The sequence below is a fragment of the Dendrobium catenatum genome, unplaced genomic scaffold, assembly GCF_001605985.2.
Source record: "Dendrobium catenatum unplaced genomic scaffold, ASM160598v2 fragScaff_scaffold_54, whole genome shotgun sequence".
Classification (NCBI taxonomy): Eukaryota; Viridiplantae; Streptophyta; class Magnoliopsida; order Asparagales; family Orchidaceae; genus Dendrobium; species Dendrobium catenatum.
The window spans coordinates 723,580-743,142 of record NW_021318516.1 but is presented as its reverse complement, the minus strand read 5'-3'; the positions used below and the strand labels follow the sequence as shown (position 1 = coordinate 743,142).

The following is a 19,563-nucleotide window of genomic DNA, read 5'->3' as shown; positions in this document are numbered from 1 at the left end:
GTTATTCAATATCACGTGCTCAGTGAATCACATATCATTACTCAGTATATCACATGTATAATATTAATACAGTGAATCAGTAGTAGAAGCGTATGTATTAATATTAGTAACAATCCAGTGGCATGAACGATAATGCTATAATAGTGAAATCATGTAGTAACAGTAAATTCATACAGTAACGATAAATCCTTAGTAAATGTGTCAGTACCAGTAAATCTGTCAAATCAATATCGTATTATTAACATCAATCAATCATATCAATAGAATCAATCAGATCTTTAAATAAAGAAATCAATTCCTGTCAATAATATCAATCAATATGGAATCACATAAAATAATCAAATCAATACATCGTTAAGAATAGTTGAAATCAAATTAATAAATCATTAATAACAATTAAAATCAATCAATGCAGTAAAATCATATTCTATATCACATGCTCAGTAAATCAAATGAAATCTAGTTAATATATATATCACTTGTTCGGTGTATCACATGAATTACTTATCACATATATCACATGTATCAGTCAGTATTCGGTGCATTACGTGCTATAAGATTAGTACAATGAATCAATAGTATCGATGAATCAGTAGTATCAATAAATCAATTAAAATCAGTAAATCAGTTCAATATCGATAAATTCATAAAGAAATCATAAGAACAATACTTAACATATGCATTCCAGTACATTAGTCTTACTTAACAAGTTTAATCATTGGTTATTAAGGCATTTTTTAAGGTTAGTATCGATGTTAGTAATACATTGGCTCAGTAAATAGAGTCGTCACCTTTACCCGTCGGCACATTAATCTCCTTATAACTCCCATGAGTAATCACGTGATCAGTAGAGGATAACACCAAACCCTTTTTAAAGAAAAGCCCGTCGGTCCACCATCATGTACAGGTCAATCTTCAACCAACGATTCAACCAGTCTTTACTTATCTTTTAGTAATATAATAGTACTAGATTCAATTATAAATCCTAAACAAAGAAAAAATACACGTTTCAAAAAACTACCAAATTACCAGAGATCGGATAAAACATAATTTCAAAGCTTTACTTGTACTGAAGCAATATTTTTAAATATCCAAAAAATTTTCTATTCGATAAAAATCCCACATAATTCAAAATACCTGGTGAAAAATCTCTAGAAAATACTTAAATCGTGCAAAATCATCATTTCAACAACATACCAAAAGTTACGCAGTAAAAGTTTTGTCAATACAAAGATATGCATGTTTTTCGGTAACGGAAACACAAATCTGAGCAGAAAAATATCAAAACATGAAATCTTCGAAATCAGAAATAAGATTTGGATTTCTTACTTCGAGACATACAATTCTTCCAACTGCGTCGACGGACGAAAATCGCTCTGCGGCCTCCAAAACTAAGCTCTTTCTTTCTCTTTCCTTCTCTTTCTCTCTCCTCTTTTCTCTCTCTTCAAAAATATCTCAAATGGTCCATAAATAGAGAAAATATATTTACGTTCGTCCATACGATGTTTCCCATTCGTCCCTGGATGAAGCTCTCTGGACACAGATCATACAGACAATGTTTGAGTTCGTCCCTGGACGATGCTCTCTCACAAAAAAAATTGTTCTATCGTCCAGACAAACCTGCACTTTACTCAGTTCGTACAAACTAACCATACACATTTTCAACAGTTCATCCATACTAAGGTTAGTTCGTACAGACGAACTGCACCCAAAAAAGTGAAATCTAGAGGGATTTTACATTATATTCCCAGGTGAATTAGCTAGAACACGGGTATTAGTGTTATAGATATAGGATTCGAGGTAACTACACTGGGTGTCTTGTAGTATGCTTAAATAGTCGGTGAGTTCATTCTCTTCAGGGACTATAAATCTTATTTATCCGCGTCACATAGATGCGTCACCTCCATCCTTTCTCTCTGTATATTTTGAGTGCGTGATTTCTTTTCTCCACTTTCTCAATGCCTTAGTCCCTCCATATGTTTAGATGAACCATACGTGTTGACTAAGCCCTTTAAGCCTATCTTTCCTTTGAGTATAACTTCCCAGTCTCCTTTTATGTGACAATCCTCTTTTCTGGGAAGAATAATATCAGATCCTTAATCGATAGTTTTATAGATCCCTAGGCTCGAGATGTAATTAATTACGGGGGCTTGTGCCCATGGGAAACAGAACTCCACCATGTGGACCTCCGAAAGAGCACCGCTCATGGGGTTTGAATGCAAAGGGTACGGCCATACTAGCTCGAAGGACAAAACGATCGTAGGCCTTTATACTCGACATAAGAAGGCTAATTGAAGGGCAGATTAGATCATACATACAGCTAACCATTGAGGATAGCAGCTCTCGCCAGCACACCCCGATGGGTAGCAATATGCATGACCTGATCAAAACAACTGGTTTTGCCCACCTGATACATCAGTTTGGATGGGGTTTTGTATATGGTGGAATTCAATTTCCCACGAGCGCAAGCCCCCTGATTAATTATATCTCAGGCCGGAGCCCGAGAAAACTATCGATTAATGATCATACATTTTTCATTTAAAGTGGGATTGTCATAAGGGTATAAACTAGAAAGTCCTACTCAAAAAGGAAAGAATGGATTTAAATTTGCTTAGTCAACATGCAGGGTTCATACCAGCATTCAGAGGGACTAAGGTAGTGAGAAGAAACTGGAGAAAACAAATCATACACTCAATACATGCGTGAGAGAAGGATAGAAGTGGAGTCATTCATGTAACGGAGATAAGCAGGATTTATAGTCCCTGAAGAATAGGGAACTTACCCATTATTTAGGTATACTACGAGACCGAATGTAGTAGCCTTGAATCCTAAATCTAATTTGGGTTTAGTGTTATACGATTAACACTAAGACTCGTGTCCTAACTAATGCGGTGTAAAACCTGGGCTTACCCCGGCCTGGATTGGAGAGCTAGTTAACCACCTAATCACTTTAAAACTATGCTGTCATATCATTTTATGAAAGATGGATGGGTGGTACAGTTTTTGAAAGTTAAGGCCGACATCTAGATGGTCTCCTAATTGGCCTTATACTTATGTAGGGTAAATGCTCCTAAAAATTCCTAGAAAATTCTGGGATATTTAGGATATCACTAAGTTTAAAGTGTTAAAGTTTTCATGTCAATTAAGGATCTATCCTAGCTCCTAGAATTTTTCTAAGTTTACTAGACGGGTGCTTAATTATTGTCCTTAGGGTGTCACTATATTATAAAGGTTTAAACTTGAGTTCTGAACTATTCCATAGGTATTAATGCATGGAGTACTCAAAAATAGTAAATACACAATGTCCTTAGATCTAGGAGAGCCTAAACTAAGTGCTAGTGTATCCTACATATGCAAAGTACGCTAAGAGAAAAGTAAGTGCACCTAACGAAGCGATTAATGAATGATTGAGACTCAATCATTCACTAATCCCCTCCACCATGACTTGCTCTTCAGATGCACAATCCATGTTTAAAATTTCATTGGAGTGAATCTCCCAAAATTAAGATTTAAAGTATAAGTAATTTTAAAGTAATTTTAAAATATTTATAAATATATATAGATTTTGGAAAAAAAGATAATTAAATATATCAACTTATAATAAATAAATATAGGGGAAATCCACTGGCCACCTTAGCGAAGTTTCAAAAGGGTTTGAAAATAATTTTTAATTTCAAAATAATTATTATAATAATCATTTAAGTAATATTAAAATACCAAAATAATAATATAAAGTAGAAATATGCCAGAACGACAAGAATTAATCTCTAAAAAATTTTAAATTAAAATTCATAATTTTTTGAAAATTTAGAGGTATTATGCGTCAAAAACGGATTTAATACGAAAAATATATGATTTTTAGAAGTTCAAAAATGTTAAAAAAATAATAATTATTAATATAACAACAATAATAATAATAATAATAATAATAATAATAATAATAATAATAAAATAATATAAAAAAGTATTTTGATTGTTTTTCAAATAACTAAATAAATACCTATTAATTTTAACAAAATTAATTTTAAATTAAATAGAATTAAATTACGAACAATTCGATATATTACACACAATTTTCGAAGTAAAATTAGATTTTCTATGAATTATTAAGTCAAAACTAGCTTTAAAATCAATTAATACAAATAAATAATCTAGAAAAACCTCGAGGTGACACATGGTACGCTCGGGTTCGTCCCGCGGTTCCAGGAGTGACATGCGACGGGATCCTGTTGATTTCGCGGACAGTGGCAATCATTGCCGCAATGACCTCGGCAATGATTGCCACGGGTCAGCGTCACTTAGCCACGTAGGACAAGCCCCCCCGGCGTTCGATCCCGCGCGTAACGAATCGACGGCTGAGATCGTGCCGGACTGCGTGCGGAACCGCTAGATCAAACTCTGCGATCTAACGGGACCGCAGAACGTCGCAGTTTCGATCGTTGATCACGGGATCAACGCCCAGATCTCGCAGACCGGGGCTTAGGGCGAATCCGAATGCCAAAACGATAATTCGTTTTGTTCTCGCAACATACGCGATGAAATTCAAAAAAAAATTTAAACGTAGGTAGCCTATACAAAGAGCATTCATGGGGGACTAGTTTCGAGGTCTGAAACTATCTAAATAAAAAAATTATATTGTTCTAAGTGTTTCTAACTAGGGTTTAAGATATACCTCAATCCACATGGTGGATTTGGTAGATCTTGGGTTATCTGAATTTGTAGACTGTCCACGAATAATTTTGGAGAAGGATCCTCGAGCTCCCAATGCCTGGATCGATCGAAAATGGCTTTGGAAGATCTGAGGTCTCGGTTGGTCAGAGATCTCGTTGCCAGCGACTCCAACACTCGGGTTTGGCTTGGGGAAGGTGGAGGAATCCTAGGGGAACTCTCACACGAAATATTTCGGGATGAGAGCGGCTCGGCTCATAACAAAAGCCAAAATCCTCTCTAAAGCCTAAATTTTCCCTATTTAAGGACCAAGGCATGGGATCCACGGTTAGGATTAGATCTTGATTGATTTGGCGGCCCATTCAAGCTCCTTTAAGACGTGGTTTTGAATTTCCAAGCAATAAGGTGACTTTAAATGCATTAATTAGGTCTTAAATGGGCCTTAATGGGTCATATTGACCCATTAGGAGCTAGGGTTGAACAAGTCAATGTTTGACTTGGTCAAATCAGTCAACTACACCCTAGGGAAGAGTGGATTGAGCCAAAAGTGGGTTTGGATTTGATTTAGATTTGAAATGACCCCTTAAGGCTCATTGGGTCAACCTAGGTTGACCTGAACAACCAGGTTGACCCAGGGCATGGGTCTAGGCCCAACGGGATGGGTCAAACCCATTGAGTCTAGTGGAGTGGGTGTTTGAGTCAAAGAGGGTCTGAAATCAATTTGAAATCAAATTGGGCTCAAATAGGCTAAAGGGGCCAATTTGGGTCAACCCTGGTTGACATGGTCAACCAGGTTGACCCAGGACTTGGGCCTGGGCTCAGCAAGCTTTGCTTGACTCCCTGAACCCATTGGGATGGGTCCTGGGATCTAGCCTGGTCAAATTTGACCATGTCAACTCTTTGACCTGATCTGGGGGGAAAAGTAGGTCAACACACCATCAAATAAATCACATTCGAGCTAATGTATCGGGTGGGGGAAAATCATTATTACGATCAGGTCGTATATATTTCTAACCATTGGAGTGCGCTGGCGAGAGCCGCTATCCTCAATGATTAGTCGTATATGCGATCTAATATGCCCTTCCATCGGCCCATTTGCGAGGAGCATGGAGGCCCGCGATCGTTCTATCCCTCGAGGTGGTGCCATTGTATGCCCTCTGCACTCTGCAGTCGAACGGTGTCCTTTTAGAGGTCCACAATGGGCTTAAAGTTAGGGTTGCAAATAAAATGAGACAAGTCGAATAAGTGTTTGATCATGTTTGAGCTTGTTTATTATCAGCTTATTCAAGTTTAATTTGAGCTTTTTTGTTTATATTCAAGTTTAGTTTAAAATGATAGAGGTTCATGTTTAGTTTGCATTTTTTTCAATTTCAGTTTGTGCTTATAGAGCTTTGAACAAATGAGTTTTATCAATATATTAATGAGCTTTACTTTCTAGATGTTCATTAAGTTAATAAACAAACACTATCGAAACTACTAACAAACAATTATTTAGACTTTGTTCGAGAATATTTGTAGCCAGTGTTTTTGACCTTATGAAAGAACCCGTTCATGAATATATCTAGCAAGTATTTTTCGAGCTATTAAACTAGCTTGTTCAGGAACAAATAGTCTCAAAAAATTATTCTTCTTACAAACAAGGTTGTTCATAAACATTTAAAACAAACAATCCAACAAATATGAATAAATACTTGTTATTCATGAACAAATTCATTTTATTGAGAGTAAAAATAATTTTTTTAAAAGAATCACTAATTATAATAAAACTAAAATTCTGTGAAAATATAAATTAAATAAATATTTTTATTGCTTTCTAAAATAGCTTTATAGTACAAAATTTTTTTGAATTAGAAAATTTTGTATTAATAAGCTATATTATAAAATAGTAAAACAGCTTTTGAGTAAAAAATTTTAACTTTTGTAAAAAAAAAATTATTATAAGAAGCAGTAAGAAAGTCGTCCCAAAAGAAGCCTAAGCTTTAATCGGTTCTTAAAAATTCACAATATGTGCAGCAAATAGATTTATAGGAAAACTTAATTAATTCTTAATGATTCACAAGATCTCTATTAAATATGAATACTTTAATTGATATTATTCATTGATATTATTCATGAATATAAACAATTCGATCATTCAAGTTTATTTATTTAATAGCCACGTATCTAAAATTTGTTCAAACTTATTTAATTGCTTAAACATATAATTATAAACAACCTATAATCAAGTCGAGTCAGAATGCAATTACAGAAAGAAGACAAGCCTGATTGAACCCGTTTGAAAATTGAACATAAACGAAACATGATCATAAAATCTTGATAACAATTCTCTCGCATCACAATTTCTTTAACAAATAGCCGCAGCTCTGATCCAAGCTCCCACCTTCCTGAACCGCCGCCGTCGCCTCCGCCTGGACCTGCGCCGCCGTCTCCGCCAGCCTCTCATCTCTCATCATTTCCCTCACCTTAACCGCTATCTCCTCCGCCGCCACGACTCTTTCTTCAGCCTCCCACGCCCACTTCTCCGGCCAAATTCCCAGTCCGCTTCTAGCCACAACCGCCGCATTCACTCTTTGATCTCCCATTCTCGGCCATGCGAGGATCCTCACCCCCGCCGCCGCCGCCTCCGTCACTGAATTCCAACCACAGTGGCTCATGAATCCGGCCACGGCGCGGTGAGAAAGAACCACCTCCTGCTCCACCCACTCCTTCACCACCAATCCCCTCTCTTCCACTCTCTTCGCATACTCTTCTCCCAACAATTCCTCAATCTCCATTACCTCTTCTCTATCCACCTTCGCGCTTTTCACCACCCAGAAAAACCGACACCCGCTATTCTCCAGCCCGGCACCCAATGCTCTGATTTGTTCCTTCGACATCGCCGTACGACTTCCGAAGCTCACGTACATCACCGACTTCTCCTGCTGTTCATCGAGCCACCGTAGTGCTGGCGAGGGCAAAGATGGTTGCTTTTTTACCGGAGGCAACGGGCCTATAGCAATCACCGGCGGGAGTCCGGGAAGGACCGCGCCGGAGTTGAGCGCAACGAGTACTTCGGGCTCCAATGCGGAAAATGTATTCACGAGGATACCGTTTGCTTGAGCAAGCGCCCGACCGTTCTCCACGAATTGGGTGGTAAAGAGGTGGTTCGGGTCACGGAGAGGCGGCGGGAGAGAGGAAGTTGGAATCTTGAGGACGCCGCCGGCGATGTTAACGTCAGCGCCGGCGGTGGGTGTGGAGAGGAAGGCGAAAACAGAGCAGAGAGCGAGCATGGAAGCAGAGGAGGTGAAAAGGACGAAGCAGGGGATTTTCGCGGCGGCAGCAACTGGGAGAAAGGAGGAGGCGATGGAGATATCTATGATGAGGGAGGAGACCGGTGGTGAGCAGGTGGAGATGAACGAAGGGAGTAGGTCGGCCGAGCGGCGAAGAGCTTCCATTTGGAGGAAGAAGGGATCTGAGGACGGGGGGAAGAGAGAGGGATCGAGAGGTTTGATGGGGAAGTCGAGAAGGAGGGAGGATGGGAGGGAGGATAGAAGGAGGGATTCGGCGGCGGATATGGTGGGGCGGACGGCGAGGAGAGAGACTGAGATGCAACGTTCGGAAAGCGCGCTGGCGAGGCGAACGAAGGGAACGAGATGGCCCATGCCGGAGCTCGGGAGGAGGAGGACGCGAGGAAGGTTAGTGTCGCCTGAGGACATGGATGTAGATTTGCTCGAAAGATGAATCGCAATTCGCAAGTATAGAGGAACTGTCGGTGGGACTTGGCATGGATCATCTCCATTTAATGAGAGGAGCTAGTAATTTAACATATTAAATATTAATTTTTATGTTTTTTAAGCCAATTAAATAATACTCATACACATATCCCACATGTCATACTCAAATCTAGATTAATTATTATGTATGGACGTCGAACGTTTTCGGAGATCAACTAGAATATACCACATCACCCCTTGCTTGGTACTGCTAACGTGGCACATTCTAGTTGGTCTCTAGATGAAGTTCTGCATCCAGTATCTGCACATAATAATTTCTCTCAAATCTACGACATCTTGATTGATAGCCAAAACTTCTAATCAATAAACCAATATGAGATGCATAGTATTTTTATTCTTTTTTAATGTTTTAAATATTGTATTAGTAAATTGAAAGTTTTAGATGTTGAATATGTAGGTAAAAGTATTTTAGATGTTGCACTCTGTACTCTAACCAATCAGAGTATTCATCAAACCATTTCGGATTGAACCTACGTGCAATATTTTCATATAAGTTTGAGGAAATTGATGACTTTTCGGTTGATGAGGTCCATTCAGTAAATAAGATCTCTGAATCTTATCTCTATCATTAACATCATAACTCCAAATAGGAAGTCGGAGTCCTGGATCTGATGGTAGATTATTAATATCAATTTCTACTCACTCTTTTCTCTTTAAATAATGCTCCATTATTTAACCCTAGAATGAAATTTATTACCAAGAAAAAAGCAACCGTCAATCAAAATATTTACATCATAACAAACAAGTATGCTTTTATACAATAGAAATTTCAACTTAAACATTAAAAACTATGCTATGCTTATTTTAACAGATTTTGTAGATGAGATACATACACTTAAATGCAATTAAGTATCATACAAACTAAAATAAATCTAATATATTTAAATCTGTCACAAATAAGTATCTCTTAATCTTCCACCAATATTGATGAATATCATGTAAAGTAAAATTTCACATCAAATGCTCATAATCCTCACCTTTTTCCCCCTTAGTCTTAAGAAGAAATCTTTCGTTTAGTAGGGTTCCTTCATATTATACCGTGTTCTTAATCCCTCAACCTGGAGACAAATGCACAACAATGGACATAAATCCTCCCCTCAGCTCCTTACAGCTTGGCACAATATAGATGAGCAAATTTAACCATATAAAGTGTAATTCACAGTTTTTTTTGCTTCTGATACATAACTGAGAAAAAAAATCATCTTTGAATTCTTTTTCTTTTTACCGTTCTATAATCCGTGAGCATCTCTTGTTTCTAGGCTAAGATTTCTTAAAGCTAAGCTAAACCATAAATAATTGATGAAAAAATAGTGCTTCTAAAATCTAAGAACTGAAAAATAAATAGTGCTTCTAAAAATCTAAAAAATCTAGTTGTTTGCAATTGAATGATGAAAAACTGTAGAATCAAAAAATTTCAGCGAAAGAAGCGAAGAAAACTACGAAAGAACCAAAGAAATGGGCGGAAGAACGGAAGAAATGTCGAAGAAGGCTTACCAGAGCACTTAGAATGATGAAAAATGAAGTCCTTTCCATTCGCCTCCCCCGATTCAAGCTTCAAGAACAAAAAATCAAAAGAGCCGGAGATGCAGATGGCGATCGCGTTTGTTCGGAGCGGAGCGAGTATCGCGTTCATTCGGAGTGGACATCGGAGCGAGTATCGGGTTTGTTCGGCGGGGCAAATCTGGAGAAAAATTTGATATTAGGGCAAATTTTAACCTATTGAAGGGGCAAATTACCTAACAACCCTTAGACTTAAAAGGATTTTACATTTTTTTAGGGGGGGGAGAGGCAATTTTTTTAGGGGGGGGGGGTAACTAAACCAAGCAATAAACACAAACAAAAAAGAAAAAAAATGCAGCGAAAAGAATGAACACGAGAATTTAACATGAAAATTTTTGAAATATGGAAACAATCACGGAGCCAGATCATATCAAAAAATTCATTATAAAAATTTGGGAGAAATAATACAAATCTCTCACACTCTCTCATTCTCTCCTTATTTCTATTCACTTTTGCATTGTTCTCTTATAGGTAATAATAAAGAGATACACAATAAAATCATCAAGTGACGCAGCCCTTCATGAAAAATGAGAAAGAGAACTATAAGTCCGTCTCATAGCTCCTGGGTTAGAAGTGCCATAACGCTTCATGACTCTCTATCTTCTGCCTGATTCATAGTGCCACGGTGGTGAGGTTTGGAGCGTCACAAAGTTCTGCTCTCTATCTACCTCCAATCAAACAATACAATAATGTAGAGCTCAAGTACATAACATCACAAGCCTTTACGGTTATAACAAACCCAAGCAAAGGGAGGACCCTCTGCAACCACCTCGACAAGCTCAACTGATGAAATTGAGATTCAAGACAACATTTTTTTTCTTTTTTTGGTTCAAGACAACAATAAAACTTGATTGATAGACACAATTAGAGATTTTTATATTAGAGATTTTTTGATTCCACACAAAACTAACAATATGAAGATTTTTATATTATTAAATGTACTTTAAATTTATTATTTTAAATAAAAAAATTTCTATTACACTCATCTTAACCTAATTATTACAATATTTAGAGTCAATACAAAAAAATTTTGTCATGGTATGCCGAGCAAATGTTTATAAAATTTATCAAATTCACTATATTTTATCAACATTTTCAACAGCCAACTAGCTGCATTTATTCTGGCCATACTCCATCAAAAGAAGCCTAACTTGATAATTTTTTTAGTAAATTTGAAGTAAAACATTTATTAAGTATTAATTTATTTAATGGATAATTTTTCAAATGTTTTTTTTTTTTTAGAACTTTGTCAAAGATTGAAGGGAATATGGATGGCTTAGCATGCCAACTTCTTTAGTTTGAAGGGAATATTTTAGTCGCCAATGCCATATTTCATATTAGATTGATGGCAGATTGGTCTGGTAGACCCATGCCAATATTTTGACCAAGGGTTAGAAAATTACATGGTCTAAGCCTCTAAGGAGTCGGATTAATAACTCTATAGGTTTCGCTTCAATGTGAAGCACAAAGTTCATGACCGTTTAGTGTCTATTTTGCAAATACAGGCTTAGATAATTTGTGAATATTTTTGTATAATTTTTGGATCCCAAATTTAAAGATATAAAAGAATTTTTAGTTATATAAAGGATTTTAAGTTAAAAGTTGAACAACTAGCATAATGATTAATACATCATTTGAATATTTTTTTTATTAAAATGATCTTTAAGCACTTTGACAATTCCTTTTTTTTATCATCTAGTTTTAAGAGTGATAAATCAGTAAAAAATTATCTTGATCAGGCACAAATCTCAAAGCAAAATTAAGTTGAAAGCTTCCGAAATTAAATCAAAGACCATTTGAGCTCCAATTTCATCAAACTTATAGTCAGACTGAATGTCTTGAGAATATGAGCCCAACGGCACCAAGCTCGACTCAATCCGAGCCTGAATGGGTCCAAATCAAATGTCTGAAGCACTGTTGAAGGGTTCAAACCACAATTTGGATTACCAAACGGTTTCCAAATATGGCATGCTTATATTCGAATCGAGCGGCTCGACGAGATGAATCCAATGAGCCTAAGATCATTTAATTCTGAAATCGTTAAGGCATCCAATTGACCAATAAACGGTCCATGATCAAGGGGATCAATATCGGTCGTCCATTCAAACACTCCAATTTTGCCCTTGATCCTCCACATATTTACAAGCCATGCCACTCTCAAAAAATTATAAATAGGCCCTCATTCTTCACATGAAAAGGAGGAGGAAGAGGGAGGAGGAGTAGAAGTAAGGGAGGAGTTTGGGAGCTATGTTCCTGCCAACCATCGCCGGAGTTCCTGCCGACCACCGCCGGAGTTCCTGCAGACCACCACCGGAGTTTCTGCCGACCACCGCCGGAGTTCCTGTCAACCACCGCCGGTTTTCCTGTTGACCATCGCCAGAGTTCCTGCCGACCACCGCCGGGGTTCCTGCCAACCACCGCCGGGTTTCCTGCCAACCACCGCCGGAGTTCCTACTAACCACCGCCGGGTTTTCTTACCCACCACCGCCGAAGTTCCTGCAGACCACCGCCGGGGTTTCTGCCGGTCACCGTCGGAGTTCCTTCTGACCACCGCCGGGGTTCATGCCGACCACCGTCGGAGTTCTTGCTGACCACCGACAGACTTCCAACAGTTTGCCGACCGCCGTCGGACTCCCTCCAGTTCGCCTACCACCGCTGGACTTCTGCCAGTCTAACGACCACCGACGGACTTCCACCAGTTCGCCGACCGCCGTCTGATTTTCTCCAGTTCGCCTACCACCGCTAGACTTCTGCCAATCCGCCTACCATCGCCAGACTTTCGCCCGTTCGCCAACCATCGTCGGACTTCAGCCAATCCTCCCAATAACTGTCATCCGACTATGGTCATCCTGACCTCTGTCGCATGTCGACTACAATCTTCCTGGCCTCTGTCGCATGCCAACTACAATCTTTTGGACCTCCGTTATCAGCCTATTACGATCCTCCCGACCATCATCGCCCGTTGATAATGATCTTTGAGATCCGCATCGCCCGCCGACTACAATCCCTATCGACAACGGTCCCCTCGACCTTCGTCGCCTGTTGACTACGATTCTTCCAAACCCCGTCACCCATCGAATATGGTTCTTCCGATCTATTTCGCTCGCCGACTATGGTCTTGATGCCGACACAAACATATAAACACTGATTCTTCCAACTCTTACTATACACTACACTCTACATGATGTATATTTGCTACTTCGAGCCAAGGCCCTCCTCTTAAGGAAGGGCATCATTTGTAATCAATTGCAAGCACTAGTGGATTCATTCAAACTGGGCCAGGCCCCATGGTTTTTCCCCCTTTCTAGGGGTTTCCACGAAAAAACTATGGTGTCTCTTATGAACTTTACACAATCTCTTTCATCTGTCTGTGTGCTGGATCCTCGTATAAAGCTAAGGTATTAATCTTTATATTTCTCTACCACCGCGAATTTTCCAGGACGCAACAAAGAGGGAAAGAAAAAAGGAAAGAGTGGGAAAAGAGAAGACAGAGGAGAGAGAAAATTCATTTTGGGTGGGTTTATGCATTTTTTTGATAGTTGACCCAATTGAAAAATTTATTCATCCCGAGCTAGGTCACATAATTGTATATCAAATTTACCATCTAGTTATAAGAGGGAAAGAAAAAAGGAAAGAGTGAAAAAAGATAAGAGAGAGAGGAGAGAGAAAATTAATTTCGGGTGGGTTTAGGCATTTTTTTATAGTTGGCCCAATTGAGAAATTTATTGATCTCGAGCTAGGTCACATAATGTATATCATAATTTTCAAAAATATGAAGTTTTTATCAAATTTTTCGATTAAATTTATGTTTTCGATACTCTAAAATGGGGATAACTTTACACTGATAAAACTTTCATGACGTAACTTTTTTTATATATTATAGAGATTGAGATTATGAATTTAAAATTTTATATCACGAGATTTAAAATTTATGCAGTTTTTATCGAATAAAAATTAATATTTTAGTACAATTAAAGTCTTAAACTAATGCCTTACATGATTATCAGTAATTTGATTAATTGTTGAAGATGAGCATTTTTGTTTAGTAGGACTTTCTATTACCTACCATTATAAAAAAACTATGCAATTAGAAAATTAGCTCAATTATATTTTAATTACTATAATGTGATGAAATATGTGTTTATATAATTGAATTAGGTGATATTAAATAGTTTTGATATAAAAAATATAGGACTAGAATCCTTTAAAATTCTAATTATAACTAAAAATTTGGTGCTTAAAAGGTATATTCTGGTGGCTATAAGCCATATTATGATACATGTGAGCATGTTGTGGGCTCCGAAAAATTCGGCCCACACCTCCGCCCGCACTGTATTTGCTTTTCTTTCGGCGATGGAGTTTTAACGGATTAAGTTCCGGGATAAATTTTAGAAGGCAGAAGGATTTGTAAATAAAACACTACCTAGAGATTCCACCCTCATTTTGTGAGAACTTTATGATCTGAGTTCTGGTTTCCTATAGGCCCAAGCCCCTATAGTTAATTACCCCTCCTAGTAATGAGAGAGAACTTTCGATTAAGGCTAGTCGTCAATTAGATACGTAGAGATACGCGTTATCTGGAATATAGTAGCAGCAATGAGTATTGGTATTTGAAAAGTTTGGATGTTTGAAAATTTTGAAAAGTTTGATATTTAAAATATAAAATTTCACCATCTTACACTTAAAGCGGATGGTGGGGGAATGGAAGATAGACTCGATCAAGATCACATGGTTCTATCATCCCGAGCCATCATAGTCCCTGGCCTGGTCTACTTAGTCAGAGGAGGTAGTCGACCCAACCTGATAGAAGGATCCTTGTCTGCAGCCATGGGTTGCTTCGTCCAAGTAGACATTGTAGACCTCGGATGAATATTTGCCTAAGAAGATAAATTTGAATCCACCTTAGCTAACAGAGGGCTTTGTGCCCTATCGATCATATCTTATTGATTCATATCTCAAGGATTTGATGTCAATAAGGAACGTATTGGCTCTGACCATAACTAGTATTTCGTGGTGCCATTTGACGGAAAAACCACTCGGTTCAGAGGGCTCCGGGTCATAACCGTTTATCCTGCGGTGCCATTTGGCGGCAAAATCGCCGGTTAGAGGGCACGTACCATGTCCTTATCGGCAGGAAATTTTTTGAGAATGAATCCTAGTGATATTTTTGACTAGGCATTTAGCTCTATATGAGCTAAAGTAAATTTTAATTTTGTCCACCTCAGCAAACTGTTGCGGATGGTGGATGGATTTTGTGCTTTAAGAGTTGATAAATCTGCTTCAATTTTAAATATTTGGGATTTTTTGGGATTTTAGGAGTTTTGGATTTCCAATGTATTTGGGTGGCATTTTGAAATACTTGGGGACCCCTCCGGTTAGGATTTGCATTCAGTACGGTCATCATCGGGGTGTGAGGGGTTATTTCCCTTTAAAGCTTGAACCTTGCCGATTCTATCAACTTGCTGATAGGGGGTCGAGTTTTGTATGGTTTATGCCTTTATTAGTGAATTCATATCGTTATAGGCCTTGAAGGCCTAATATGAATGCATTAAAATAAATATACCGGTCTTCATCACGTATACTTGTTTGATTATTCGAACCCTGTCAACTTCTATTGACCCATATAAAAGGATCGGGTTCAAACTCGAATTCACTTATTGACTCGCACAACATCCCTGGACGACACATGTGTACCAATAACACGCTCGTCGGGGCCCATGCGGGTGTTTGGGGGCATTTTGTAATTATTTATTGAACATTGTCGACTCCTATTTACCCACTTAGGAGGATCAGGTTAAAATTTATTGACCCGCGTAGCATCCCTAGACATTACATGTGTACCAATAACATGCTCGTCGGAGCCCATGCGGGTTCTTGATTTTATACCCCCTTTTTAGTGTACCTATGTGTATACAAACTACGGTGCATGTGTGGGGGTATTTTTGAAATGTTTGTAAACGTCTTCTGCCCGCTTGTAAGATTGTTGCAGATCCGATGGCGTGGCGTAGCATCTTCTGAATAGAGTTGTTCGCTACTTCGTACAGGTAGTCTGTCGTGCACTACTCGTTGCTTTCTACAGGTGGATCATAGTGCACTAAATAATCTCCCTGCTTTGGTTGTAGGAACTTGCACTTATCGTATTCTCCATGCATTTATTTTGGACTTTATTCTTTTCACTACATCCGCTACTGCTGCATTTATGTAGGTAGATGTCTTCATTTACATGCTGAAATTGACTACATGATACTGCATTTACTGAAGTCTTTCTACATCTACCCACAGGTGGTATATGGTGCTCACATCTATATTCGTGGGCTTTTATGTATTGCGGATCTTCTATTATTGCTAGTAGGCATTCGTATTCATCCATAGTTCTTTGTGTATTAGACTTTGGATGGTGTATGATGGTTCTTCCACAATTACTTATGGGTAGATTGTAATATCTTTTATCACATATAACTCTTTATCAATGCTCTATAATGGATGTGGTAGAGACTACTATATTTTCTTGCAAGATCATTCTACCGACTATCATTGACTTCCATTTCACTTCTTGATTACATCCACTTGTCATCCACGAGCTACTGCCACATTTACTGCATATCAATCTGATGTGGTAGAAGACCAGTGTATTCATCTGTATATTAACCAGTATTGATTGTATGATATTTCCATGCTTACTTCCCTTCGTAGAGGTATTGTTTGATCTCCAATTCTGCTCATGAGTATACCATTTCACTACCCATGGGTAAATCATCGCATGCATTTAAGAATCTTGATCTCATTTTACATTTGCATGTTGATGTATACATTCCATGTATTGTTCATGAGCATATCATTATATGCCTCTTGCATCATTCATGAATATTTCATTCAGTATTTTACAAATCCATTGTCACATGACATGTTTGTGTACAATTGAGAGTTAATTTACCACAAGTCCTTAGCATATGCTTGTATACGAATTGTCACAATCATTCATGCTCTTTGTGGATTGTTCAAGCGGAACAATTTGCATGACCCTTCACTATCATTTGTGAGTGAATAATGCTAGAGATCACACAATCTTCATTATCCTTAAACATAGCTTGTAGTTTGAAAAGAACTTCATTGTTTTGATGATAATTTCACCACGCATCTTGTGTCGATTACTCGACACCAATCATCTTCAATTCACCTTCAATCACTTAAGAGCATGATAGAGGTACATTGCTTCTATTCATGGCATGCTTCATTTTGGTTCAATCAATTACTATTTAGGAGTGAGTTATGCCTTATATTACAAACCAACTATTATGCTTCAAAGTTTTCATGTGATAGTTTTGTAACCAAACCATATCCTTTACAATTCTATTTTTATGTGCTCATTAATATCTCCATTTCAATTGAGATGACAATTGCAAAATTTTTATTGTTCAAAAATCTCATGTTGGAGCATATGATTAATTCATGCATGAATCTTTGATTTTATCCATCATATAATTCATGATTTTTACTTTAAACATTAAGCTTTAATTCAAATTGGATTTAAAAATCATTTATTCAATGCTTATTTGAATTCAAGTTTTGAGTTCAATGTTCTCATTTAGCTCATTTAATGTCAATATTTAAACTCAAGTCCAAGTTCAAAACTTTGGAGCATTGCTTCAATATTCAAGTTTGATTCAAATTGTTACAAATTCAATTAGGCTCAAGTTTATGTTATGCTCCAATCGAGTTCGAGTCCAAAGGAAGTCTCCATGTGTTCAAATAAAGTTCAGGCCCAATATGAGCCTCTTCTGTTCGAGTCCCCTGTTGTCCTTGCAAGCTCAATTTTATGTCCAAATTGTTCAAGTCATGATTCACTTCAATTGCATTTCATTAAACTTGATTTAAATTTAATTTTATGCTCAAGTTATATCCAAATTAAATTCTAAAATTTTGTCCAAGTCCCATATTTCAGTAAAAACTTCAGCAGTCTCTCGGCGTCTCCCCCGTTTAGGGGAAAAACCAAGAGGCAACCTTCCCCTCGACGCTACGTGAGCGCTTCAGGTAGATGTCAAAATGACACAGTTGTCACATTTGTTTATTTTTTTATCCCCACCCGCTACATGAGCGTTTAAGAGTTTTTTTTTTAGATCATTTTTTTATTATTATTAAAAAAAGCACATGTTAAAAATAAGCACAGTGATTTCCCCACGTATGGGTACTTAATTTTTTGTCCCCTCACACTACGTGAGCGGTCCGGAGATTACCCACCTCGTCGCAAGCGTCGCACCGGTTTTCTTCCCTACAACGCTACGTGAGCACGTAGGGGGTTTGCCTGTTCGTCGCAAGCGTCGAGGAAGGATTTTAGGTGATTTCCCGCCTCGTCATAGGCGTCGCACTAGCTTCCCTCCCCACAATGCTACGTGAGCACGTGGGGGGTTTGCTAGTTCGCCGCCAATGACGAGAATGTAAATCTGAGTTTAGATATTATACATTTGCATGTCGGCGGTGTGGAAGGTAGCGACAAGATATACATTTTTTTTTAAATAATCTCTCTCTTTTTTTTTAAAGCACTTTTTTTTTTGAAATAAACTTCCCCCTTCTTTTTTTTTTTTTTTTTGAAAATGCCCACATCTCCTTTTTCTTTTTTTTGGGTAAACCCGGGGCAACAAGCCCATATATTAAAAAACAAAATCAATTACAAGTAAACCTGTAAGGAAAACAAAACAAATAAAAGGAAAACAACCCATGTGCCAGCACAAGCAACAGAGGGCAAATTATAATATTTTTGACTCAGGAAAAAAGACCAGCATCCATACATCATAAGAATCAGCATTCATAATGAATCTCACTAAGCCACTGCAGAGGCTGAGGTTGCCAAAAGATGCCTGGGAGCAAGAAAGAAACGGCCTGGAAGTAAGAAAAAGCCATCAGTTGGCCTTCGCAAAGCCTCCAGGCAGCGTTAGAAATGTGACGAGTTGAGCCCGGTTGCCAAAGAGACCATCCAAAGCTCGGCAGGAATGAACTGGTCTTGCGCATCATAGTCAGATTGCCAAAATGCCACAACTGTTGCCAACCAACAACACAGAGATCGTCTATGCAGTATACCACGTAACAAAACCAATATCTCCAAAAAATGAATAGGACTGTGTCGAAAAGCACAAAACCTCCACAATCCCCAAAAAAGTTTTCCCAGGTAATAACTAGCAAAGAGGCTAAAAACTGGAGCAAGCAGCACTCCCAAAATAGACTGAAAGCCCAGCCAGCAAAACAAATAGCAGATATAGTCTAGAAATGTAAAAGAAAACATAACATCTCCGGATAAAGACCAAAGCCAAACTAAATCCCAGTAAATCTTTGTAACAGAGCAGTTTTGTTCTTCCATTTAGAAATTTTATGGCGAATGGCAGAAGAGATGGCGCATATGATTTTGAAAGAATTAGTTCTCAAGTTAGAGAAATGACGGTTGTTTCTCTCATGCCAATTGTGGTAAATAATGCAACTTACAGATAAGCAACAAAAGTCTTTTTCCAATCTATTGTATAGCTCTGTATGATCAATGAAATCTAAAATCTTAAAGATATTAGGTCTAAGC

At 37.9% G+C, this 19,563-nt stretch overlaps 1 protein-coding gene across 1 annotated transcript; it reads right to left on the bottom strand.

Moving 5' to 3' along the window:
• Window positions 1–6,828: 6,828 nt before the first annotated feature.
• On the bottom strand, window positions 6,829–8,453 carry LOC110103872 (UDP-glucose:2-hydroxyflavanone C-glucosyltransferase-like). Its single transcript, XM_020832734.2, has one exon. The coding sequence runs from the start codon at window positions 8,361–8,363 to the stop codon at window positions 7,002–7,004; it is 1,362 nt and encodes a 453-aa protein (XP_020688393.1). The 5' UTR covers window positions 8,364–8,453; the 3' UTR covers window positions 6,829–7,001.
• Between the last annotated feature and the right edge of the window lie 11,110 nt (window positions 8,454–19,563).

What these genes read in the sequence shown, in the direction of transcription:
- LOC110103872 (XM_020832734.2), bottom strand. Translation starts at nt 8,363, where the DNA reads ATGTCCTCAGGCGACACTAACCTTCCTCGCGTCCTCCTCCTCCCGAGC.